The following is a 26,626-nucleotide window of genomic DNA, read 5'->3' on the forward strand; positions in this document are numbered from 1 at the left end:
CTCTTGGCCGCGGGCGGAACGCGCTGCTTTTTCGGTTATGTATGCCGATGAAGCTGCGAAGACCCAGCAGGCACTGAATTTTTTTTTTTCTAGTTTTCGAGCATTATTTGGACAGTCGCGTTCACTATATATGGCCCACCGGTAAGGTGGCTTCTAATGCGCGTAGTCAACAGGGGCTCTTCGAGACGCCAAGTCCGTTCTCGCTGGCTATGGCATGGGAGTTATTAAACGTTAGAGGCAGGGGAGGCCTAGGCCAGAAGATATTTACGGGGGCGGGGGGGGAGGGGGAAATCAACCACCTTTTACGAACATACATAAAGTATAAGAAAGTGATAATAGACAACCACCCGTTTGTAGCACGAAGCCCCCCCCCCCGCCCCTTCCCGAAAAAGGTTCTGGCTACTGACGAGAGCACCCACACGTGTGCGGATAGATAGATAGATAGATAGATAGATAGATAGATAGATAGATAGATAGATAGATAGATAGATAGATAGATAGATAGATAGATAGATAGATAGATAGATAGATAGATAGATAGATAGATAGATAGATAGATAGATAGATAGATAGATAGATAGATAGATAGATAGATACGAACAACCTTCGTGCGCGCGGCCACATTGTGAACCTCATCGTTCACGCGAAGCTATCTACACCAGGGGCGTAGCCAGGGGGGCGGGGGGGTTGGGGGGGTTCATACCCCCCCCTCCCGAAATTTTTCAGTTTTGCTTGCTTATATATACACGCGCGCATACAAACGCACGCACGAATATACATAAAGTATGGTTGAACCCCCCCCCCCCGAAAAAAATTTCTGGCTACGCCCCTGATCTACACGCATGCAGAAATCACCTGCCAAGGACGTTAATTGCAAAAGGCACTGACGTGGGGCTCATCATGAATGCGCCGCCATCGGAGACATTTCTCACCGATGCGATGTCAGTAAAACATAAGATAATGGAGCGCGCGTGCAAGTAAAAGGCGCCGAGCCCACGACTTCCCATTACCTATTTATTTAAAATTCTCGGCCACTCTGTGCAGTTACGCGGGTATTTAATGCAGTAAGAAGTGGCGTTTGCTTCAGACTCTATACGCATTGCAAGGAAGAAGGAGAAGTCTGCAGTTAAGGCCAAAGACGAGCGAAAGCGGATGACTTGTTCAGCAAACGTTCTCAAAAAACCGGCATGCCTCCCACCCCAGCAGGGTTGCCAATGGTGGCTACTTTTCGCCAAATTGGCGAATTTGAGAGGCCCGTGGCGACCTAAAATTATGAATGGCGACATGGCGAATTTTTGGCGATTTTCGGCTTAGGTCTCCACCGAGTTTTGAATCCTAAGCTCAGTGTCTTCTCAACGAATGAGCGGCAACATTCTCAGTATTTTTCTTGGTTTTAGACCCACGAGTAGAATGTGCACATTACGCCTCATTCGGTATGTCCGTCCTGTAACTCGTGTGTACCTCCTCAATTCATCTAGAGAGATAATAAAACGTTTATTTGATGTTCTGTGAAAATAAGATCAGTGAGTGGGATCCTTAGTTCGGGATGCCATCTAGATGCAGGAGGTACTGGAACGTCCCCCAGCGACATTCTAGCAAAATGTAAGTCAGCGGACTGCCTTGCAAACCGCGAGGGGGCAGTGATTGACTATAGGTTTATGGCTTTAGGTGCTTTAAGCTTATCTGAAGTTTCGCATCTGAAGGGGCAAGACGACGGGTTGGCCGCGTGTTCCGACCATTGGTTCCGCCAAAGCTCCAACTGCTCTGAATAGCTTGGCGACTTATTCACTGTTGCAGTACCCCCTATTCAGCTGGCAAACACTGTTTTGGAATAGCGAAGAGAGGCGGATACGCGGCTATTTCTGCAATAAAAATTATTTATTGAGGCATTTTTCACTGTTCTCGGTGAGCGTGTGTAATAAAAACAATTGCTATATAACATTTTACATTGTTATACAGCAATAACGCATCGGATTGACGCGTGCAGATATAAGTAACTATAACAAAGGATCGGTGATGTCCGGTATCATATTAGTTCACACTGAAAAGGTGTAAAACTCACTAATGATCGGTTCCTGTAAGAATTCTGTCGTGTTACCTTCAATAAACCTTTTAATCCTTTTAATTCATATAAGGGTACGTAAAGCTGTCTACAAATAATGCTTTCACGGTTTTCACCCAAGGTTTATACCACACTTTAAGCTTTGAAACGAGAGGACAGGGATGGAAGGATAGCATGAGCGTTTCGTTCATTCACCCTTGCGCCACCACGCACATCATGCGGCTAGTCGGAGAAGCAGCACCATGCACTCCCATGGTGAAGCGGGCGATACGACTGGCATCGAGAGACGTCAATATAATTTAAGGGTCTTGGGTGGTACTGTATTCTACGGGGCTATACGTGAGTGGAAATTTTTATTACTGGGTATGCCGCACATATCTAGAATGGCTACTTTTTTGGCGAAATTTGTAAAAAAAATGGCGACTTTTGGCGACTTTTTGCTCGTCGTTTGGCGACATTTACTCAAAAGTCAGTGGCAACCCTGCACCCCAGCGCATTTATGTGAAGTGTGGTAACGTATCTTGAGCTTATTGCAACATTCTTTGAGCCCGGAAACGCCGAAAACCATTTCACACCAAGGAAATGAGAAGTTGCCATCTTTATTTTGTGCCGATTGAATGCATTCCAATAAGAAGGCCACGAAATTCAATTTTACTGAGCCGATAAGCGGTAGCGCAGCTAGTGAAGTAGAAATTGCTGCTTGAAGTATTCACACCTCAAATATCGCCCAAGTGCGTCAAGCGTTGTGCTACGCTCATTGCGCTCAAGAATGCACTGAGCTGAAATAAATTTACTGCATAAAAAGCGCTAGGTTTATTCTACGAATATCGAAGCACAGATGTACGCGTCGAAAAACGCTGCAGAATTTTTGCCCCACACTTATCAGGAAATCGGCGACCAGATTTTTGGATCTCGGAGTGCAGTTGTGCAGTTGGCGTTCCACTGTAAAGTCTGATTTGTGCAAGACATGGATGGATAGCGCCATCTGCCGCAGCAGTTGCGAGGCGATCACGTAACATCACCATCACGGAGAACGCGCCGTTTATAAACACGCACTTCTCAAGATGGCGAAATTGTATTTCTGCTTATATAATATGGCAAATAAATCATGTTATTAACATATTACGAGGAATTTTCGTGTTATGTGGCATGTTCTGCTTTCCATAAAAGGCAGAAGTTGGGGGAAGATGGAAGGTTGAAGGGATGAAAAATTTGTCAACACGTGGTCTCGCTGGAGCCCACATTTCGGCAAGCGGGCTTGTCTTCAAGGCCGCAACTTGTCTTTTTCAAGGCTTCAAGGCCGCAGCTGCGGCCTTGAAGAAGACAAGTCCGCTTGCCAAAACGTCGGCTCCAGCGACACATCGTGTTGACGAATTTTTCATGTCGTGATTAGTGACCTAAAGTCATTCGGTGCCATTAGCGCACCCAGGATTTCTCTCAGGGGGGGGTTGAACTTCTGACAAGATTACAGGAGTGCGGGGGGGGGGGGCAAGCACATTGCATAATATGCCATTTCCTTGCTTCAGCTGGAGTAATGCGACAACAAATAAAATACCAAATCATAATAATAATAATAATAATAAGAAGAAGAAGAAGAAGAATAACATGAATTATGATGATGATTATTCAGCGTTTTACAGAAAGGTCTTGAAATAACTTGACAAGGCCAAAAAAACCGTTCAGTGGAGCAGCTGTGCACGTAGAAAATAAACTACAAATTGAACCGACATGTCGGCTGGCTGGCGGTCGCGCAATGATGTTAAAACTTTATTACTATGGCAGGTAGCGCATACAAACGGGACGCAAGAAAGGCACATGAAGACACCCAGCGCCGTGTGTGTGTTTTCGTGTGCGTTTCTTGTGTCCCGTGTATTTGCACTACCAGTGTAATAAGAAAATGCCATACGAACAAGCCCGCATGCATGGCAACTTCAACTCTTAAAAAACGCTGCAGCTTATAATTTCCTACGCTTCCTTGGAGTCTCGCCAAACTATAAATTTCAAAACGCACCATAAATATTACTTATAAACTACATAGTATTGATTATAAATAGCATGTACAGTTCAATGCAGCACACGTACAGTACAATTCTCAGCTCACGGATAAACTGCATTATAACCACACTTACTGACTTTCCAGCGTAGATTCCCAGGTCACTCCGCGCATATAGGTTCGGCGGCTGAACCATCCTTAGTAAAAATTGCCTGGTCAACGGACGCATGAGACGACGATATCTGCTGAGTTACCGGTTCCTCTATGGACGTAATCGGGCATTCCGGTGTTGTTGCTGCGTCGCTTGAATATGAACACGAAATCCTTTTTGGGTAGTAGGTGAGGATGTGTTCGACCATAGCCTCGTTCGACTGGCGCTTTGACAGAGGGCTTCGGCGAGGTAGGTCATTGCCAACGCAGATTCACGCAGCAAACACGGTCACAAGTTCTAGCAAGCAAACTGAACGTGCACGCATGTGTGCACATCAAACGTTGTAGTTTCCGCCCGATGTACATGCAAAAAAAGAAGTGGCAAAAGAATGGGCGAGAGACGTTTACTGAGAAAAAGAAAAGGAAACGTGCCGCCCCAACAGACCTTCCGCACTTTCCCAAGGTTCTTTTTTTCTTAGCAGACGTCGTTAAAAACATTTACTCCTTCTGCCACGGCTTCTTGCTCCTCCCATCTTTGCAACGGCCGGACTCCGCATGGCATGCTTAGAGTCACTGTGTGCGCGCGATGCTGCGACAATGGCTGGCGACGCACACACTAGTTGCTCCAAGGGTTGCTCAGAAATGCAGGAACCACTCAATGTGCTTAAACTCGTCGTGTGCTCGTGCTACGCAGCCTCCGTGGGTTCGCGGCCGCTTTGATGAACGAGCCGCTTGCGAGGTGGCCTTTCTTCTCGCCGCACTAACACGTCTCGTTCGTCCGCTGTCAACGAGGTTCAGAAAAAAGTGCGCGACCACTCCGTTGCAGCCATTAAGCGACAGACGGTACCATTCACCAGCAGCCCCGAAGAAAATAGAAAACACGTGCGTCGAAGCTTGGCGGATGGATCAGATGCCGCCGACGCCTTCTTATCTTTAAAATTTGAGTGAGCATTGTCCCGCGTTTCAGAAACCATGCGGTTCCCTCTTCGGAGTTTGAGGAAAGGACACACGTGAATAGGGCTTCTTTTCTTGTTCGGCGAATATGGAAGGGTGCTTCAGGCGGCGGCGGTGCTTGTCGGCAAAAGAACAGAGCAGTGCAAGGGCTTGACCGGAAGGCATGAGTTGAACAGTGAAGGGGGTGGGGAGCTTTTTAGACGGACGCGTCGAAGTGGGTACGCAGATGCCTCTTTCTCTCTCTCTTTTTCTTTCTTTTTTTTGTGTGCTGTACACAAGGGGTAGGTTGTATTGAGCGCGGTTCACGTTGTTTGGGTCGTTAACATATGTCAAGATTCATTTCCGGTAGTTGGTTTCAACTGCGAAAACTGTAGTTTAAGGAAAATTGATTCGGCTGTCCGCGTCCTCGGAATCTTCGGCTATGGGGTTGCGATCTCTTGCAAAATTGGCGACGTCGTTCCCCAATTTTGCAAGAGATCGCAAAACGACGTTCTTTCAGGTTCTCGGTTCAGCTGGTGTCTTGAATTTTCTCTTTCGGCGGCCGGTCGATGCGAGCGATGGTTTCGATCACTACTCGGATAGTAGAGACTGATGCATTTCTGTGGTGGTGTTGATTGGAAAAGGGGGGGGGGGGTTGCTGGATTTATCAGCTTGCGTCGTGTTTTTGAAAGTGAACTGCTTTCTGAATAAAAGACTTTCCGTAGCTGTTCTTGGTGAGTTTCTTGAATATATCATCTGATTTTCTTTGTTTTTTCACGTTGTGCGCTGCAGTATGTTCCGGCTCTTCGCATTAATGTCTAAGACTAATATATTCCGCATTTTTGGGGGGTCTGAAGAAAACCGAAGATATCGACTTGTGTAGGTGTTTTTACAGCGTTTTATTTTCAGGCTACGGGAAAATCCAAACGCGGCCGAGAGTCTTATGTTTCAAGGGCGAATTGAATTCTCGTTCAATGAAATTTATATGAGAGAGAAAAATTATGACGTAGGATCTCTTGACGATCGAAAAACAGTCGTTTAGACGTATCTGAGAAATATTTTTGGTTGCGGCTGGAGTGAAATGAGAGCTCGTCCCTCGATGTGTTCCATTCTTATATTTGCCGTGGCATGCTCTATTGTAGTAATCAAAGGGGCAAGAAAATAAAAAAGGGGCCAGACTGACACCCCGTGAAAGCATATTTTTTCTTGGAAAGCTGCGCCACGCCACGGTGGTCTAGTGATAAGTTATGGCGCTCGACTGCTGACCCGAAGGTCGCGGGATCGAATCCAGGCCGCAGCGGCTGCATTTTCGATGGAGGCGAAAATATGACTGAGGCCCGTGTACTTAGATTTAGGTGCACGTTAAAGAGCCCCAGGGGTTCAAAATTTCAGGAGCCCTCCACTACGGCGTCCCTCATGATCATATCGTGGTTTTGGGACGTTAAACCCCAGATATTATTATTGGAAAGCTGCTTCCCTGGAAATTTAGGAACGCAGAGCCATAGAGCATGCGGTTTGCGTTTTTTTTTTTTTCAATTTAGGAGTAGATGAGTGAATACAACACATTTCTAGAGCCACTCAGGAAAAGTCGACCTCAGGACCCCTCTGGATATGAACTTTGGACTCCCGGTGAGAAGGACAGCGGGGCAGATACGGTGGGGGGGGGGGGGAGGGGTTGGTCGGTCTCAGGGGGGGGTTACAACCCCTAAACCCCCCCCCCCCCGTTGGTGCGCCACTGTTCGGTGCATACGGGCACCATGATGAACCCTTTATGCATATCAGAAAGTGAGGAGAAAGTTACCAGACAAATTAGCATTCGTCTGACCGAATACCTTTGGTCATGTACATAGGTCGGCCAAAAATGTGGAACTCACTCAGACTCACTCATGAAATATATTGTGCCCTTAGAGCTCACTCGGACTCAGATTCAGCAAAATTTTCCTCAACTGGACTCACTCGGACTCAGACTCACTAAAATTTTGCTCAGCCTGACTCGCTCGAACTGAAACTCACCAAAATATTACTCACTCGAACTCACTCAGACTCAGACTCACGGCTCTATCTGAGTCTGAGTGAGTCGGCTCATGAGTCCGTTAGAACATAATTAGCTTTGTCAACAATGGTGTCAACGCCAATATCTCGCATAAATGGTGCTCTACTTGGCGCCTTTTGATCTCGTACGTTCAAATATAAGTTATCAGTGGTTGCAATCCAGTAAGGCCATTTTTATTGAAATACATTACTCACACGAGATATCTTTATCAACAACTACCTGTGAAAAAGCTTGCGGGGAAAGTCACCTGCCCCCCCCCCCTTCCCCCCGCCTCTGATCAATAAATATTGAGCTGGTGTGTGAACACTAGTGCATTGAAGTATGTGCGAGTCGACGGGAGTATAAACGTGGCAGACATCAGGCTGATATTAATGCTGAAGTTGTTTAGATAGAAGCATAGGTCGGCAAAAAAGTGCGGAGCTCACTCAGACTCACTCAAGAAATATATTTTGCGCTGAGGGCTCACTCGGACTCAGACTCACTGAAATTTCCCATAACCGGGCTCACTCGGACTCAGACTCACTGGACTTTTTCACAACCGGACTCAATCGGACTCAATCGCAACAAAATATTACTCACCCGACTCACTCAGGCTCACATGCACGGCTCGATCTGTGTCTGAGTGAGTCGACTAATGAGTAAGGTTGCCGACCTATGGTCATGTATCAATATTACCGCATGTATGTATACTTCACGTTCAGCTTTATTATTTTAATACATAAGTTTCGTGAGGCTTAAAGGGAATTTTTGTAGAGGTATTCACCAGTAAATAAGTTACTTTGCGGCGATATGTACATTTTACACGATGCACGTACTACGTTCCCCATTGACATTGAAGGGTATATTCCTATTTGTTCACGCGGCAGCTTCCTCGTTGAAGTTCCCCATTTCTGCCAATGGGGAACTTCAAAAAACATTTTCTTGCTTAAAACAGAATAGTGTAATGATAAAACTTGCCATATAAGAATAGCTATTTATTTGCTTGCATTTGAGGTATAAAGCCGATTTTCAATCCGAACACCATGTGGTGCAAATTGCGTCTAACTGGGACCAAGATGAAGATTTTCTCAAATATGTTATGCGTTTCTCGAAAGATACACAAACTTCCGTGGTATGAAAATATTTTGAACGCAAAATATACCTTCCGCATAGTAATTATCAATTACTCAGATGTTTATATATAGCGCAATATTACAAGGGATAAAATGCAAGCATAAAATATTCTGGCGAAATTTCTGGAGGCGTATATGGCCGAAAAATTGCAGTGACGTTACTGAGCTTCGAACACCTTAGACAAACGCCTTTGTTTATTGTACTGATAACATTAGTGTACTGATGACATTAACGTGACATCCCACCATGTTAGTTTTCCAACATGGCAATTACGGTTAGGTCGCTGCAAGCCATTCATTGCTGCTTTTTATTATGCCTCTGTACAAAATCTGTGCGTGAAACCGAGATATTCTTCACCTAGATTTCTGTTTGTCCTAAATGTGTATCTGTTTGTTGACCCACTGTTAGTATTCAACACGCCAGTGCATCTTCACACGCAGTGTAGAGTACAAGCGGTCTTTTTTAACTTTCATTTGTCATCAGCATTGCATCATGTATCACTATCTTGACGCCACTGCAAAGCCGCATTTTTGTGAGACCGGTATTGAGCCCTCTGTGTAAAATAACCTGCAAGAGCCTGTTAATATACATAATTTTACGTCACGAAGCATTCTGTTACCTTCTGCATAATATAAGTTGCTGTTATTGCAGAGCCATGCTTTTGTGAAACCACGGTGTTATGCATATAATTTAGTGCCAGATACCTTCCCAAGTCTTATTTTGTGTGTGTGTGTTTTAGTCAAATATATATTTGATGCACCAAGAACATTTTGCTGCTACATGAAAGGTGTCCCTTAGCGAAGTATGATTACTCTGTTTTAGTACAGAACATTGGTGTACAATACATTGAATGGATCTAAGACCTTTTTATTTTGAGTATGCGTGTATCCCAATCAGTTTTCTACGTTGTGTATACATTGCTGTATGTTGCATGCTGTAGTTCTACTTTCTACAGATTAACTTTTCTGTGGAGTCCTTGCTCTGGATATGCCTACAGATAACGTGTCATTGCTATCAGTCTGTATTCACGACATCAAATGAAAGAGCCCATCTGTTTTTGCATCATGCAAATTACTCTTCATTGTTGCAAACATGCCATTTCAAGTCTGTACAAAGTGTGTGTATATTCCTTGTGCCAGGTATTTGTTCACTTGTGTTCTGTTCCTTTAGGTTGTTGTATTGCAGTTCAGGTGTAAGCATAGTCGATTTTTCTAGCAGTGTCGTTTTCCGTCAGAAAAAACATGTTAACATCACTGCTTTCGGTGGACAAGTAAAACAAGTGAAGGGCAGATTACTTTAGTTAGTGGAGGAACACTAGACTTGATGTGTTAAGTGATTTCAAGGTGCATTTATTACTTCTCTTCTGTGCTACTGTACTGATGCTCAAATTAACATGCACGCTTTCTCTTGTTATTTTCAATTCCTGCGGGTCATCGGCTTTTAGTTAATGTCTTCATACGTTAGGTTCTGCTGTGCCAGGTGTTTATATGCACACAAGTGATGTGTTTGCAGTGCGCTTTTGAATAAAAATGCTGTTGATCTGCTTTATGTGCAAGTCTATGCCTTCGTGAGATCGTCACGAAAAGCTCTAAAGTCTTATTAAAAGGCCTAGATGCAATATTTGGCTTCACATTAATACCCTAAATATCTACGTTAACTGTGATGACTATTTGACTTATTGCACAGCGCCTTTTATTTTGCATATTTCAGCTTATTTGGTGCATTTGGAAGCTATATAAATGTCTGATGACTGCGTACCAATGCAATTAACATTAAATATGTTCAACTTGCCGGGGATGCTATGGATGTTGTTGAATGTGCTGCTGCTGTGGATATTGTGTCCTGCGCTATGCTGTCACTCACGCAACTGCTGCCAGTCAGACTGTCCTATAGTTGCCTTGGGGTACTTATTAGTGAATGCAACAGCACAGTAAAGCAAGTGAAGAATGGTGCATATGATTGGTGGCCTCATTCTTATATAGAGTACGACCTCTAAAGCAAAAATAAATCTCAAGCACGGCAGGTCTCAAAAATAAATCTCAAGCACGGTCTGAAAACCAACTCATACTTCTCCATTTTCAGTGCTTTAGAAGCTGTACTCCCAACAACCAAAGCACCATGCTTCACTTTATTTCTTTGCTGTGCTGTTGCGTTCACAAACATGTGCCCTCAAAGGAACTAAAAGACCTTCTTACTGGTAGAGGTTACCTGGGTGACAACATATTACCTCAAGACACAACATCCTCTGCAAGAGACCATTCAACATATTTAATATAAGTTACATCGGTGTGCAGTCATCATAAATGTATGAGAACTGCTTCCACATGCACCAAATTAGCCGAAATATGCATAATAAAGGCACTGTATATTAACTTGAATAGTCAAAAGTGTTAATTTAGGTATTCGGCTTGTTAATGAGGAACAGAATGATGCATGTAAGTCTTTTATTAAGGCTTCAGAAATTCCGGTTTATCACGGATGTCCGGAGTGAAAATCCGACAAGGGTCCCCTGGACGTTCATGTCCAAATTTCTGAGTCCGGCGGACGTCTGAATGTCCGTGAAAGACGTGCCTAGGATGTCCGAATTAACGCATTTTTGTTTGCGCTGGGCGGTCCGTCAGACGTCCGCCGTATGTCGTTGGGATATGTACGGATGTCCAATGGATTTCAAAACATCTGGCGCTGAACATCCATCGGATGTATTGGGGATTGTTTGTGGTCTATTCGAGTGCGTCGTTCGTGTTCTAATAAATCGTATTCATTCGTTACCTATTCTTCCTCGTAGGGCAACGAAGTCTCACTGCTAAAGAGGCATCATAGGTGTTTTTAGCCGACCTGACGGTTCGCAAAGTGATATGTCAAGCGACTCGGGTGACGAGTTCGCGGTGCCATCAACCTCAACTTTGGCCCAGATGGATTCATCAGAGGGCGAGGAAAACATCCAGCCCCCCAGCAAGAAAAAATTCGGCAGGTCCCACGCGTTGTGGCAATCGGTTTCATGCGAAGCAGTCAGCGAGTACTTCTATGCTGTATTTTATAGCTTTGAGAAAAGCGTTACGAGATGGATCGACGTGTTTTTGTAATTGTAGTAGCGGTGTGCACATCTTAGGCTTACCAGATACGTCGACAACACTGACGTTTAAAGGGTAACTTATGGTGCGACGTAACGTCAGCCCTCGCGTTAGAGTACATACGTCAATATTATCGAAACTAAGTACACTTTTTGGTGCACTCATGTGAATATCATACGTAACTTTGGTTACTGTTTTCCTTCGTGTTCGAGCAATGCTTCAATATAGCTTGCTGAATCATGGGAATTCTAATGTAATGTTTATTGGACTGATATGAAAGCAGAGCCAACACTGGAACCACAGATGTTAATTTGATATGACGCCTGTATCGTAGGAGTACATATGTAGTGTTTATTGCTTTCTTGTAAAATTAGACAGCCAGCACAACCACAACTGACGTTGCACCGACATTACGCCTGAATAGGCTGTTTTTCCAAACCAGTTTATAGACCTGGCGTGGCTCTGTGGTAGAACACCTGAATTCCACGCAGAATGCTTGGGTTCGATTCCTGCTGGGATCGTAATTTTGATTCTTTCCATTCGTCGGGTCAGCGCTGCCGATGTCGGTTTTTACCAATGTCTGTTCTCGCCGTTCCTGTGTAGATATAAACTGTCAATCACCTGTGGCGCATGCCCGTACACCCGTGGCAAACGGGTATGTGCCACACGTGCCTGCAGGAAATGGTTTGACGACGTACGCGACATGATTTTCACGTTATTCATGTTATGACGCCACAGTCATATTCGCGAAATCCTCTTACCCTCCCATGCCAATTTTGGTCTACACCAAGTTAAGGAGGCGATCATGAGAGAACCTAACGTAGGCGGCTGGATAGATAGATAGATAGATAGATAGATAGATAGATAGATAGATAGATAGATAGATAGATAGATAGATAGATAGATAGAAACGCTCAAAGTGCCAAAGGTTCGTTAAGGAATGCTTCGCATTTTAAAATGCAGGCAGGCATACACACAGAATAGGAAACCTAAGAAAGCGCGCGCGGCGCCCATTGAGGATGACAGTGAGCACAAAGAGGAGGAGGATTCTTACTGTGCGGGATGGATAGCCGGGCAGCCGTCCGACATTCCAGTGAGCATCGCCGAAAATCCACCGACATACTCGCAAAAACTAAATGTGGACTGCAGCGCTTCCGATGCGTGTTCTTTATACTTTGATGAAAAAGTGTGGAAAATGATTGTTGAAGAAACAAACCTACATGCGCTTCAAGAAATGATGCCAAACTGTCAATCGCTGACAGTGAGAGAGCTGAAAGCGTACATAGGGACGCTCATTCTAATGGACATTCATAACTTACCTCAGGTCTATCTGTACTGGAGTTGAGGCAAGTTCTTTGATATGCAGTAAATATCCGACGTGATGTCGTTTCGACGTTTTCAACATAACACTCGTTGCCTGCACCTCAACGACAGTTCTAAGATACCCGATAAGACCTCACCAAATTTTGATAGGTGTTGCAGGGTGAGGCCCCTTATGGAAATGCTCAATGCGAACTTCTAGAAAGAGTATGAGTCTTCCTCCCAAGTCGCTATCGACGTCTCTATGACCCTCTTTAAGGGCCCATCATCGATCAAGAAATATATGCCGCTCAAGCCGAAAATCAAGCGAGGGTATAAAGTGTGGAGTATCTCTGACAGTGAGACCGGTTACCTCTAAGTTTGACCTCGACCAAGGCCGCACAGAGCGTCGACCCACTGACATGGGGTTTGGTGAGCACGTTGTGCTTTCGCTAACAGACGTGGTGGACGCACACGTTCTGTGTGATAATTTTATTTCGTCAACAAAGCTTCTCTTCCGCCTCCGAGAACGAGGTGTATTTCCTTGTGGAAGTTTAAGATCCAGCAAGAAAGATCCGCCTCCAGAGGTGAAGGTTTACAGTAAATTACAGCGCGGATCATTCCTACATAGAGCGAAGGGGCCAGTTTCTGTCTAACAGTGGCGGGACCCGAAGAACGTTCATTGATATCCAATTATCACGACCCGCATGACGAAACCACTGTGGAAAAGAAGCTGCCTTGTGGAAAAAAGATTCGGGTGACGTGCGTCAAGCAGTGTTGCGGAATGGGCGCCTCCATTCCATTCCTTTCAATTCCTCGGAATGAAAAAACTTAGCCCATTCCCACTCCGGGGAATGGCCGGGCAGTTCAATTCCATTTCTGTAATTCCTCAACGTAGGAAAGGCACCTGGACAGTTTTATCGGTTTAAGAATGAACGCCCCATAAAGCTAATGTCATCAGATGCATTAAGAACTGCAACCGAGTTGCAGTTCTAAGATTCTATTTAGGCACACCCAAGTATTTAAAAACAGAGTCAAAAATACTTCCAAGGACTATGTACTCGGCACATACCTCTACACCCAACTTGGTGCTGGGAGATGACTCACAAATATTTGCGATGTGAGTGAAATGTATTACATTACATATGTGGAACGTCTTTCTCTTATTAGGTAACGTCAATGAATAAGACAATGATAAAAGTCAGTTTCACCGAAAGGTCGAAGCAATGAGCGTGATAGCAACAAATTGGAATGTTATACGAAGTACGGCTAGAAGATCACTCTTTTAGCAGGCGACCAGGCGTAAATGAACAAATTTGATGCATTAAGAACTGCAATGCCACCGAGGCAAAAAAAAAAATCACAAGGCATAAGAGGGGGTACGCCGCCACCGTAGTTCCGCACGATGGATACCAACGGCATAGAGCCGTGGTTATGCGAGGAATAGAGACAAACTTTGTAGCAACACAGTCTATATAAGGACAGAATTGTAGTAGGCGCGTCGCTTATAAATGTACCGTGCTTGCAATCAGCCAAGCCATTTTGAAAATCCTGCTTTATTGTTAAATTTGCGGCTCTAACTTAGTAATGTTTGAAATTTGAAAAACAGCGCGTAGACGAAAACATGCTCTATTTTCGAAAACAGACGTAATTCCATTCCAATTCCATTCCGTGCAAAAGGTGCTTAACTCCATTCCCATTACATTCCTCCAAGCGTTGTCCCCCATTCGATTCCTATTGCATTCCGGGGGCGCGAAAATGTGGAATGATTCCGGAATCATTCCAATTCCGGAATGGCAACTCCGCAACACTGGCCACAAGGCACTGAAGGATTACAATCAGTGGACGGGTGGCGTTGATCGTATGAAATCTGAAAGGAATGCCTAAGTGGTAGACAGGCGGTCAAAGAAAAGATGGCACTGCACTTTTTATTTCATGGTTGACGCTGCCATCGTGAATGCCTTTATTCAGCACACAGGTGTTCACGGTGCTAGCAGCAAGGACTTGCTCCATTTCAAGCCCATTCTCGGGCGGCAGCTTATCGAACGGCAGACCTTCTTCATAGGACAATCACAGGCAGACCGCCATCGAAAAATTTCGCGCCACAGTGGTTCTGTACTTAGTGGCGGAGTTCCAGACGAAGTCCGTTTCCAAGGGAATGACCACTTTCCAAAGCCATCCAATACGAGAAGGAGATGCCGCGGGTGCTCCAGCAAGCGCACCGCAATGCGCACCAAGCTCATGTGCACAGCCTGTGAAGTGCCATTGTGTATGCAGGGCATCTGTCCCTTTCATTTAGCAAAATGAGCCTAAAATAATGTAACTTTATTTGTTGCTACCACCTCGTGAGCGTTGAGACATGTACTGTCCCGCCTCCCTTCTTTCCTTCTCGTGCGCAGTGGGAAACACGTTGTCCCACCTTCTGTGTCTAGACCATTATCTGGAAAGTGATGAAAACTTGTGGGGCCAACTTTTCTTAGCGTTAATAAAATGTTTTGGATAAAGGTACAACTTCCTTGTGCATGTGACGTCATGCCTCATAAAGGGTTAGAAAGGACCGAAGGTGCCAGGCAATTTTTTCATACGCATAGGCAACCACTAATGATCGTTTCTGCGTAAGTCGTGCACCAAAGTGCTACATCAATTTTGTCATTGTCACAAGCGTACAATACGACCTGACCAATATATAATTAGACAGAACTGAGTTCCCGAAGACAATGTCTTCCTAGGTTGCATCGACCCACATTCTATGACAGGGTATAACGAACGATGTCAATGCGAAACTGCAATGAACATTAGGAAAAGCAAAATAACTAAATAAGATTGACGAAATGCAAATAAACAAGCCTCAAATAGGACATAACAATTAGGATCCATGTCGGCGGTGTTGTGTAACACGATAAACCTGCGATAACTTACTTCTAGTTTCCAGTTCCCGGGCTCTCAGTTCATGTCACAACCTAAAAATATTATATACAGCAAAAGAAAAAGAGGAAACCGTACAAAAATAAAAACAAATTGACGAAAACTTCCAATACAATGCGCTTCCTTCAGAATTGTATAAAAATGTGAGACTCTTTTCTTCAATACAAGCTTCCGTTGTATTGAATAGGACAATGTCAATACAAGTTCAACACAAGATTCACCTGAAAAGACAACAATTTAGGTATTATGTACTCTATTATGGCACAGCTGTATACAGCTGTCCCTCACAAACCAACTACATCGTAGTCTAGGCTTCAAAAAGCTAGATTTGTGGGAGTTTCAAATAACAGGGAGCCAGGTTAGGCTAATATGTACTCTACTGCAGTTGAGTGAAAAGCTGTCGTGAAAGTGCAATGGCGGGCACGTTTGTTTAGAGCAAAGGTGAATAACTAAGTGTTCAATGTAGGCTGCGATGGGAGAGTGGTAAGCTTACACTACAGTAGTATAACGGCTCATACATCTGGACACAGTGGACAAAAAGTAGGGGAGCTCCGCACTAGTGGTGCGAAGACTGAGGTTGCAGCGGAGCCGGTGACGTACCCCTCCTCCTCACCCTATTTCTCTCTCTCTCCCTCTCTTCATTTCTTTCTCTTTTTCGGTATTTCTATCTTCCTTCCTCTTTCTCCCATTTCTTTCGCTCTATCTCTGTGTTTATCACTTCCTCTGTCTATTCATCTCACTCTCTATATCTTTATCTGTCTTTCTTTGATTCCCTCTCTTTCTCTCCATCTTTTTCTTTCTGCCTTTCGTTCTCTCTGTTTCCCTCTTTCTCTTTCTTTCTATGGTATGCCTTACTCTTTCCTCCTTCGTTAGAGTGGTGATTAGCTGAGAAAAGGCGTCAGCTTGGAGAGGACCCCAACAAAACGGGACGTCTTGTTTGAGAAGGTCAGTGAGTGGGCGTGCGAGTGCCGCGAAGTTTTTCACGAAACGGCGAAAGTACGAGCACAGGCCCACGAAACTGCGAACATCATGGACAGAGCGAGGAATGGGGAAGTTCGTTACAGCGCGGACTTTGGCCGGGTCTGGTCGTACACCGGAAGCGTCAACGAGGTGGCCCAACACAGTAATTTGACGAAGACCGAAGTGGCACTTCGAGGAATTGAGCTGGAGGCCAGCTTGTCGGAATATTGATAGAATGGTCGAAAGGCGTTCAAGGTGTGTTGCGAAGGTGGGTGAGAAGATGATCACGTCGTCCAGGTAACACAAGCACGTCGACCATTTAAATCCTTGAAGCAGCGTGTCCATCATTCTCTCGAAGGTTGCTGGAGCGTTGCAAAGACCGAAGGGCATGACCTTGAATTGGTAAAGGCCGTCAGGGGTAACGAATGCGGTCTTCTCACGATCCATGTCGTCTACAGCAATTTGCCAGTAGCCAGATCGGAGGTCGAGAGATGAAAAGAAGGTGGCGCCATGGAGACAGTCGAGTGCGTCGTCGATACGTGGAAGAGGATACACGTCTTTCTTGGTAATTTTGTTGAGGTGCCGATAATCAATGCAGAAACGCCAGGAGCCGTCTTTCTTCTTTACTAATACCACGGGGGAGGCCCAAGGGCTAGACGATGGCTCGATGATATCTTTCGCTAGCATTTTGGCCACTTCTTTTTGAATCACTGCTCGCTCTGATGCAGACACGCGGTAAGGCCTACGGTGGATGGGTGCAGAGTCACCGGTGTTAATTCGGTGAGTGACAATCTTAGTCTGTCCCAAGGGACGATCATGGATGTCGAAAATGTCACTATACGAGGCTAAGACCTGGGAGAGAGCGTCGGCCTGATCAGGGGAAAGGTCTGATCCAATCATGTTTCGAAAAATGGCGGCGTCAGAACCGGGCAACCGTGAGACTTCAGCTTGGTCCGGAGCAGTTACGGCGACAACGTTGATGTCATCGTCGGTTATAGCTGTAAGTTGGGCCAGCGACATCTGGTAGGGCAACACTTGGGGGATGAGGCCGAAATTGAGGAGCGGAAGGAAGACAGAGTTATCCACTATGGTGGCGATAGTATGCGGCACAGTAATATTGCGCGTAAGCCGTGCGTCTGTTATAGGTGTAACGATGTAGTCGCTGTCGGGAACTGGAGGGGTCGATGACAAACAGACGTACGTCACTGCTCGAGGTGGCAGGCGAACAAAAGTGGTTGGGCTCAAGCGGCTGACGGGCTTTTCACAGTTATCGGCGAGAAGAGGAAGATCGAGGCTGAGTGTACCAGAAGAACAGTCAATTAAGGCCGAGTGTGCCGAAAGGAAATCAAGGCCAAGTATGAGGTCATGAGGGCAACGAGCTAGAACGGCGAAAAGGACGACGGTGTGACGACCGCCAATGCTGACACGAGCAGTGCACATTCCGATTACTTCTACAGTACCGCCATCGGCAACACGTATTGCCTGTGTCGTGGACGGCGTCATAATCTTCTGCAAACGGCGGCGTAGAGGGGCGCTCATAATAGACAGGTGCGCGCCTGTGTCAACGAGGGCGGTCACAGAAACATTGTCGACTTTTACTTCAAGCAGGCTGTGGTGTGTGGGCAGCGTCAGTAGAGGATTTGTAGGCGTCGACGGTATTGCAGCTTCACCTCCATAAGCTACAATATCTAGTTTTCCTGCTGCGAGCGTCCAGAGAAGGTCGGCGAGGGAAAGCGTCGAGGCTGCGGAGAGCGGAACTGGCGGTGTTGCGGCGACGGCGAGCGGGAGTAGCGGCGAACGGGCGAAGTAGCGTCATTGGTGAGAGGTACGTGAGAGGACGAGTAGAAATTGGAGGGTGCAGCGGCTGAACGTGTAGAAGTGGTAGGGCGCATGTAGGTAGGGTAGGTCTGGCGTGGTGGGTTTGACCAGCGGCGACGGCAATAGCGAGAAACGTGCCCTGGCTGGTGACAGGAAAAGCAGATAGGCTGGTCATCGGGTGTTCGCCATTCCGTAGGGTTGCGGAAGGACACTGTAGGAGAGGATCGGCGAGCGTTCCCTGTGGAGTAAGGCGGTACTACAGGGCGAGTCAGGGGACATGCTGAAGGAAGGCCGAGGTTTGCAAACTCCTGCCTGACCACAGCTTGAATGAGGGCCACCGATGGCTGTGAAGGGTCAGTGGTGTGTGCCGTAAAAACGGGTGGTTGAATGGGAGCAGGACAGGCAGCTTCAATCTCCCGACGAACAATGCGTGTGACATTGTCATAGGTGGGCGGCTGGGGAGCGGCTTCACAAGATGAGGTTGCGGCCGTGTTGGGAAGCCGCGTAAATCGCTGAGTTATACGGCGGCTCTTGGCTTGTTCAAACCGTCGGCACTCTTTGATGATTGATTCGACGATGGCAACGTTGGTATAAACAAGCAGGTTGAAGGCATCGTCTGCGATACCTTTCAGCACATGCGATACCTTCTCTGACTCAGGCATGTGCTCATCAACCTGGCGACAAAGGGCGATGACGTCGTGAATGTACGCGACGTACGATTCCGTAGAGGTCTGTGCTCGAGTTGCCAGTTGATTCCGCGCAGCCATCTGCCGTCCAGCGGTGTTGCCAAAAAGGTCGCGGATCTTCTCTTTGAAGGATTCCCAGCTCGTAATGTCAGATTCGTGCGTCTCGAACCACACCCGCGGTGGGCCATCAAGGTAGAAAAGTACGTTGGCGAGCATAAGGGTCGGGTCCCACCTATAGCTGGCGCTGATGCGTTCATACAGGTTGATCTATTTGTCAATGTCAACGCCATCCTGTCCGGAGAATACGCCAGGATCACGAGCAGGAGGTAGGACTACGTAGGTGGAAGCCACGGGAGGGGCAGGCGGTGATGACGATGTTCCGTCAACTTGTGACATGGTCGGACTCGCGATGATACGGCCGTTGGGGAGCTTCGTGATGAGTACAGGGAACAACCAGCGCCTCCACCACAAAGATGTTACGTAAAATGACACGAGGCGTGACTATTTACAAGTGTATTTGCACTGATGTGCACAGCATCGGTCAAGATGGAGGACAGCACCCACAGCAGACCGACAGGCCAGTCCTCTTTGTCGTCTTCTGTATGCAGAATATCTGGCTCTTGATGGGTTAGCTACGTAGCAATATATAGTACGAGAAGGTGAAATCCATCCCTCAGCGCGCGCTCCGTTCCATTGGTTACGATGAAACGCGGCGTCACGTCACGGGCGGTCGAGAAGGTTGGGTGGTGTCTTCAAACTACAGGCACATTCTTTCATTTGTTCGTCGTTCCACTGAGCGCAGAAGTGCACCCATGCAAGAAAAGTGACAGAAAGTTCTGCTAACTATATATCTTATGTGTGCGCGGGCAGTTTGAATCCATTTTCAAGCGTTTAATGTCTGCACTAAGTATCCTTTAGAATTATCAGCACCATGGCGAGATTAGTTCCGACCGAGCGCCTTACAATACGGGTAGAGCTAATCGCCGAGGCCACGTGTATAATCACCATGCTCGGCCTGTGCATACCAGCGTGTTGGTCGGCCGGCGCGCGCCTTCATCGACCTCTTATTAATCGTCTGCTCGCTCCCCGAGCAGGTGCGCCCGGCTCATTAGCTAATTGGCTGGGCGGTATACTTAGCTAAGTCAGGACATGCTATGACGAAGCTGATTAGCCAAATCATGCTAAGGCCTAGTTAATTAAGCCACGTCTTACTAATACCACGCTAATGAAGCCGTGTAAAGATAAGAAAGAACTAATTAAGATCATGCTAATTAACACGGCGCTAATTAGGAGCACGTAATTAAAACCAAAATAATCAAAATCTTACTACTCACTAAGATCGTATTAATTAGTATAGTGATAATAAGGATTATGGTAATTACCTCTGTACAATTCAGGACCTTGCGAATTAAACCTGAGTAATTAATTTCGTGGTAATTCAAACATTAACAATCAATACAGGACTATTCAAGACCATGTTAGTTAGTACCGAGCTAATCAGGCCCATGATAATTAACACGGCGCTAAATAGGAGCACGCTAATTCAGACAAAGCTTATGACAAACTTTTTCACCAAGTACGCGGTAATTAGGATCACTCTAATTGACAATATGTTAAGTACATTCGCGCTAATTAGGGCCTTGGTAATGAAATCTGAGTAATTAATGTCATGTTAATTAAAACATAACCAATACAGTCATAACTATTCCCTGCCACGTTAATTTAGGCCTAGCTAATCAATAGCACCAATATTGAGACCGAACTGACATGGTCATTACTCAGAAGCAGACCAAGCATACTGAGTAGACCAGCCACCTAATAAGCTGGAAGAAGTTAGGTGAGAACAAGCTCCTCCGATGCTACGGACATACGAGCGCTATGGGACGGGGACATAGACAAGAGGTACACAGGACAGGCGCTATGAGCGCCTGTCCTGTGTACCTCTTGTCTATGTCCCCGTCCCATAGCGCTCGTATGTCCGTATCATGTATGAACCAACTTGCCCAAACACAAGTCTTGCTCCTCCGATGCCCCAGCCTTGCACAAGTAGTGCAAGGCTAACCAAATTATTTTATATGTAAAGAAGCTGCTGAGTAGCGTCCGCCACATCAAACACTTGACAGGCACACTGGCGCTATGACAGTCACGAGTTGAACTGGGGCCTTTTCAGAATCAAGGAGTTCGTGCCCGAGTTCGCACGTCAATCAATTTGATTGACAGACACCCGCGCCGAATGTCGGGTCCGCCCACCGCGTTTCCTCTTGCCGAGCAGCAGTACTCACGGCGCAAAGCCAGCGAGTGGCACGATTCATCTGTCAGCTTAATGACACAGACTATGCACACACGCACGGATAACTAAAGGTTATATCATCATGTGGCTACGATGTCTCGCATTCACTTTCACCACGCTCACGACGTACCACTCACAGCCACGAAGCAAGCACCCCTGGTGGGATTTGCGGCGAGAACTGTTATTATTTACCTGTTTGTGGAGACAATGTTTCTACCGATTCGTTACTACAGAAAAATCTTCAGACGTGTAATGTAAGTATAGCAGTAACCTGTCCATTTATTTATCTGTAATATTCGAGAGAAGCGAAACGAGCTGCACGAGAGTGCTGCGTGTGCGCCCTTGTTGCCTTCGAGAGTGGAAATTTTCATGCTGCAGGTGGAACGAAAGAACTTGCCCGAAAGAGGACAAACGCCCACGAACACGCTGACATCGCTGCACTGTTGAAATGTTGACTGAGTGGCGGCGCAGACGTGTTCGCACGCGGTCTTCCTTTCAAAACCGTCGCAAATGCCGCACATGCATTTGTGACGCCATGCTCGTGCTTGTAGCCGTTTTTATCAACGCTGCTATCGCGCGCTCCGCATTGTCTTCCTATCATGACCGTCGTAGGGCGGGCTCGGAGCAAACTCGTGTGCCCGAGAAGCTCGGGGCCATCCTGCATAGCACCCCAATGGTTTGTATTTCCGCGGTTGCTTCTCTCGATGTTTGTTCTGGAGCAGGCATTCGACACCTTGGAAAGCGCACCTTTCTCCCTTTTCTTGATATGTCTTCCGATTAGTCCCGATTGATACAAATCAGATCCTGGGCAGGAACATCTGTAGGAGCAGCAAACTTGGGTCCCTTTTCCAGCAGTCTGATATGTCCTCGGGAAGGTGAACACTTCCCAGCACTTCGAAGGGCTTGCAGCTTCTTGGAACTTTTTTGCATAATGGCTTCGCAAGAGGTTGACAATACATAGCCATCTTGTCTCAATTCGCCGTGCCTGATTTGAACTCCCGCAGTTTCCTTGTGGTTAGCCACTCCGGCTAAGCCGCAAAACACAATATTCGTAAAGAGTCTCGAAACAATCGAACTTGCCGCCGCAGCTACGATTTTAAAGTTTTACTGAGTCTTTTTAGGTGATGCCATGGAGACTTGACAGCACCGAAAAGGACACCAACCTCCTGAGGTAAAATTCCCTTGCGGACGCAGAAGGCGTAGCACCTTGCCCGGCAGGGAGCGTCAATAATATGGGCAACAAAAGCATGGGCGAGTTATGACAGAGGCTGCACACAAACTAGTACATCGGTCCGTTCTGCTAAAGTGCAATGATTTGGCTTTTCTATGTGTATTCTACCTTTAAGCGGTTTCTAACAAAGGGGCCTAGCGATTTCTAAACTGATCAGTAATAGAAAGTGGAAGGAAATTAGCTTACGGACAGCATCTCGATTCCACCCACATTCCGTCTACTTTATTTGAGCCGTGCACTATTCACTTCATCCATTATTTATTTCCTGTAAAGCAAACTTTAAGTTTATTTGTAAGGAAACACTTTCGAAGCTACAGTGCTGATGGGCTCGACTCACCAGTCTGTTAGCCAATTTCGCGTACTGTGACATGCCAGTTCACGTTAAAGAACTCAAGGAGATTCAAATTACCCGAAGCCCTTTACAACGACGTCTCTGAGACTGAGTCGCTCTAGGAGGATAAATTAACCATTTGAGAACACAACCAACCAACCATCTCTCCCCCAATTTGAGCCCCGAAGGGGTAAGATCGGCGATGTAGAACACATCACGTGGTTATGGGACCGTGTTGTGAAGAAAGGCGAACGTCGCTCTTCAGCCTAAACATGAAACGTTTTCCTCCCGAGGGCTTTCGTTACGGAGCAGGGAGGTAACCAAAGCGAGCTTATGACTCGCGCTTATAGGGAATTCTTCGTTCAATGGGAACATTGCAATACCATATCCCAATCACGAAAGAAGTTGCGCTGGTTACCGAGTATTTTGCAGCAGGGATAAAGATTGGCTGCTTCCTTCAGTGTAGCACACGTGATGCCCCGGACATGAAAGGGCACCACTAGACCTGTTATTGATGTTTCGTGCGACTAGGAGCCGCTTGTCCCTCTAAGAAGGTTGTAAGGTGCTGGGAACCCCGCACATATTTAATAGACTTCAGTCTCATTCGTTCTCGCAATTAACCAGACATTTCTCTCCTCCAGATAAGAACGGGCATGCACCACCATGCACTGAATCAAGAAAGAGCTCACAATTTTATTCCTCCGGTATATAACGCTTGTTTAAAGGGCCTGCCGTTATCTTAGAAGGCTACGAATGCCTATCGCTCTTTTAAAGGGCCTGCTGTTATCTTAGAAGGCTACGAATGCCTATCGCCTTTTTTTTCGATACGCGGAGTTCCTATGTGCTCCTTCGACACAGGCCTGTTAACGCAAGAATATTTCCAAAACATGTACGGTGTGTACGCGTTCAAGGAATAAATTGCGACATGGAAAACTTTAAGCATAACAAGTGGTCTGCAAAACTGCTCGACGTGAGCACGTCATGTCTCAATGAATCTGGGTTATAAACGTGATGTTGACTCTGATGTAAACGTACGACGCCGATGTGACTCAAACTGAAGACAGCAGTAGCGAATGTATGTGCATCACTTAGTCCTAAATTGGCGCATTAATTGCGCGAGGGCTTTACTGAATTAAATTTACATATGGCGGGGCCCAATGGGCTTTTAGGCCTCTTTCTTGGGTTCGAAGAAAAGATAAAGAACTTCATATTGTCAGTGTAAGAAGCTATCGTCGAGCCTTTATGAATTTTTCATTCAGAATATAAATACAGCTCCGAAGGCTTGCTGTATCATAACGGGTCTCAGCATACAGCGTCGACGCTGATTATACTTTTCTAGTGCTTGTACTGTTGAACTGTACACCCTGCCAAAGCAATGCCTCCTGAGCGCATGTGGCATTCTTAATAAATATATAAACACCCGTTATATCTCCGTGGTTCCGAAGCTTCTCGCAGTATATTTGAAAGTGGGAATGGAAGAAAATGGAGCATCAGGAAGCTGTTGTACCGACCATTTCATAAGCAGCAGCAGGGCCTGCTCGTCCCAAATCTGCACCCTGTCCATGAGTACTGAGTCCGGGTGTACAGGCCGGTTACGTTGGTGACGCAGCGACGGCGAGTACCGGGGACCGTCGCTTGGCATCGCTGCAAAAAAAGAACGCTCAATGTCACCTCTATTCTGTAACACTTCACGCACGGGAATTTGGTTTGGCACATGTGAAACTATTTACAAGTTTTCGACTGCAGATAATATTATGTTTCGCTATAAGATCTCATGCACCCTTTCGTAATCTTTTACAACATCATGGCATGTTAGCGATGCAACGCTTGCTTTAAACAGCTTCAAGTTGCTCAAGCAGCGAAGCTGCTACTATGTCTAGAACAATCCGGAAAGGGAGACACAAATATCGGAAGCCTCAACGCTGAAAGCGAGACGTGAGCTACACGGAGAATTTGAGTGTGTGTGTTTGTGTGCGGGGGATGTTGGCGTGTGTGGGCGTGCGTTCAAACGAGCTGGGGGAGGGGGAAGCCATCCTTTGCGAGAAAAATCAAATATAATATAAAACTACCTAGTGTAACTTTTTCATCAAAGTGCCTACATTACGGCACAAGTTTCTATAAAAAAGTTTCTTGAGGCATGTCTCTTCACATTGAAATACCTACACCGCCCACCTCTCAATCAGCACTACGCCCCTAGAAGGATCAACATGTGGCGCGACCCCGACCATCGTTCACTCTGCTGCCACTGCGGAGAAGGCGGCCACACCTAACACCACTGCCAGTTCCGCGAGGTAGGCGTACTGCAGGCTTCGCCGTCCACGCACTGCGTCCACAGCCGCGACCATGACCACGCGATAACGTCGACTATCTCGAAGCAGCTGAGTGGAGAGAAGGACGTCGATCGCGCTTGGCGCCGGCAGGACGCTACCGTTCTCTGCAGCGTTGGCCGTACAATGGCGCAACTCGGAGCTGGTCAGATGGTGCGCATCCAGAAAACTAAAGGCGGGAACCGATGCAGGGGCGGCTGCTGTTCGTCGAAATACCGAAGAACCTCCATCGTCGATGACAACGTTGAAAGATCGTTCTCGTCGACGTAGCGAGGATACGCGACCATAGAGAAAAAAATTAAGAACCGGAGATCACGCACAGCGTAACGATGAAGCAACGAAGCAACATTAACAGCAGCTGTCAAGCCAGCGCAGCAGTCGTTCGACGCCGCGACCTGACGGTAAAGACGACCTCGACGTGCTTCGCGACGCTACACAGACACCGCTATATTGGACATTGGAGTGAACTACTCCGTCTTGAGTGTATCCTTTGCCGTCAAGAATAGAAATGTTAAGACGACATGAGAAGGCCCTCCAAGTCCGAACAGCTGGAGGACGCTTCAAAATACCGCTACGACTGGAATGTTCACGACAAGAGTCGCTGTTCAGGGCCACACTGTTCAAGATCACACCCTGCGACATTCATTTTCTTCAAGTATGCTCACGACGTATAATTCTCGGTATGCACTTCCTAAGTCAACATGTAGTTGTCTACCTCAGGACGAGTCGACATCTCTGTCTTGCGGTCAAGCATAGCCGCCGAACACGGCACCGAGAAAACATTGCATATGCTCAAAGATCAAGTCACCATTCCGCCTAGAATATAGCGTCTTCATTTCGGTCGGCACTAAGAAATCCGCAGATATAGAAGGTATCATTGAGGGTGACTAGCACCTGTTTGTCAAATGCTAGACTTGCGTCGCAAGAGGAAAACTTCGGCAGATCCCACTTACCATGGGAGTCGATGTTATGCGAAGCACGCGGCGGGAAGGTGACTATGGCGCAATCTTTTTTAAAGACGATAGTCTTTCTTGGGGAACTTAAACGCAGAAATTTTGGTCTGTCTGTCTGTCTGTTAGTCTGTGTGTCACCCGATTCAGCCACTCCGCCAAAGTTGGACCACTTGCTTAGCGCCCACCCATCTTGATCTGGTACGGCTGTTCATACTTCTGAACGTTGTCGATCAAAAAGTAAATATTACGCATATCTGAGACGGAACATCACTAGGTAAGTATTAGGTGGTGTGTTCCTTTAATATAATATGCATAGATACATAATTCTAAAGACCTTAGTTTCTTAAGCTGCGCTGAAAATGCGACGCGCCGACGAAAGCCCTCTGCCACGGAGGAAGCAAAGAACTTTCCTCCTCCGTGCCCTCTGCACA

At 46.4% G+C, this 26,626-nt stretch overlaps 1 protein-coding gene across 1 annotated transcript in view; it reads right to left on the reverse strand.

Moving 5' to 3' along the window:
• LOC119372588 (chorion peroxidase) overlaps positions 1-24,561 on the reverse strand; it is a 177,750-nt gene extending 153,189 nt beyond the window's left edge. The window contains exon 1 of the mRNA XM_037643063.1: positions 24,427-24,561. Within this exon, the coding sequence (XP_037498991.1) occupies positions 24,427-24,557 (131 nt within the window). The 5' untranslated portion in view covers positions 24,558-24,561. The remainder of the gene's footprint in view (positions 1-24,426) is intronic.
• Positions 24,562-26,626: the final 2,065 nt, after the last annotated feature.

This window comes from Rhipicephalus sanguineus, chromosome 10 (assembly GCF_013339695.2).
Source record: "Rhipicephalus sanguineus isolate Rsan-2018 chromosome 10, BIME_Rsan_1.4, whole genome shotgun sequence".
NCBI lineage: Eukaryota > Metazoa > Arthropoda > Arachnida > Ixodida > Ixodidae > Rhipicephalus > Rhipicephalus sanguineus.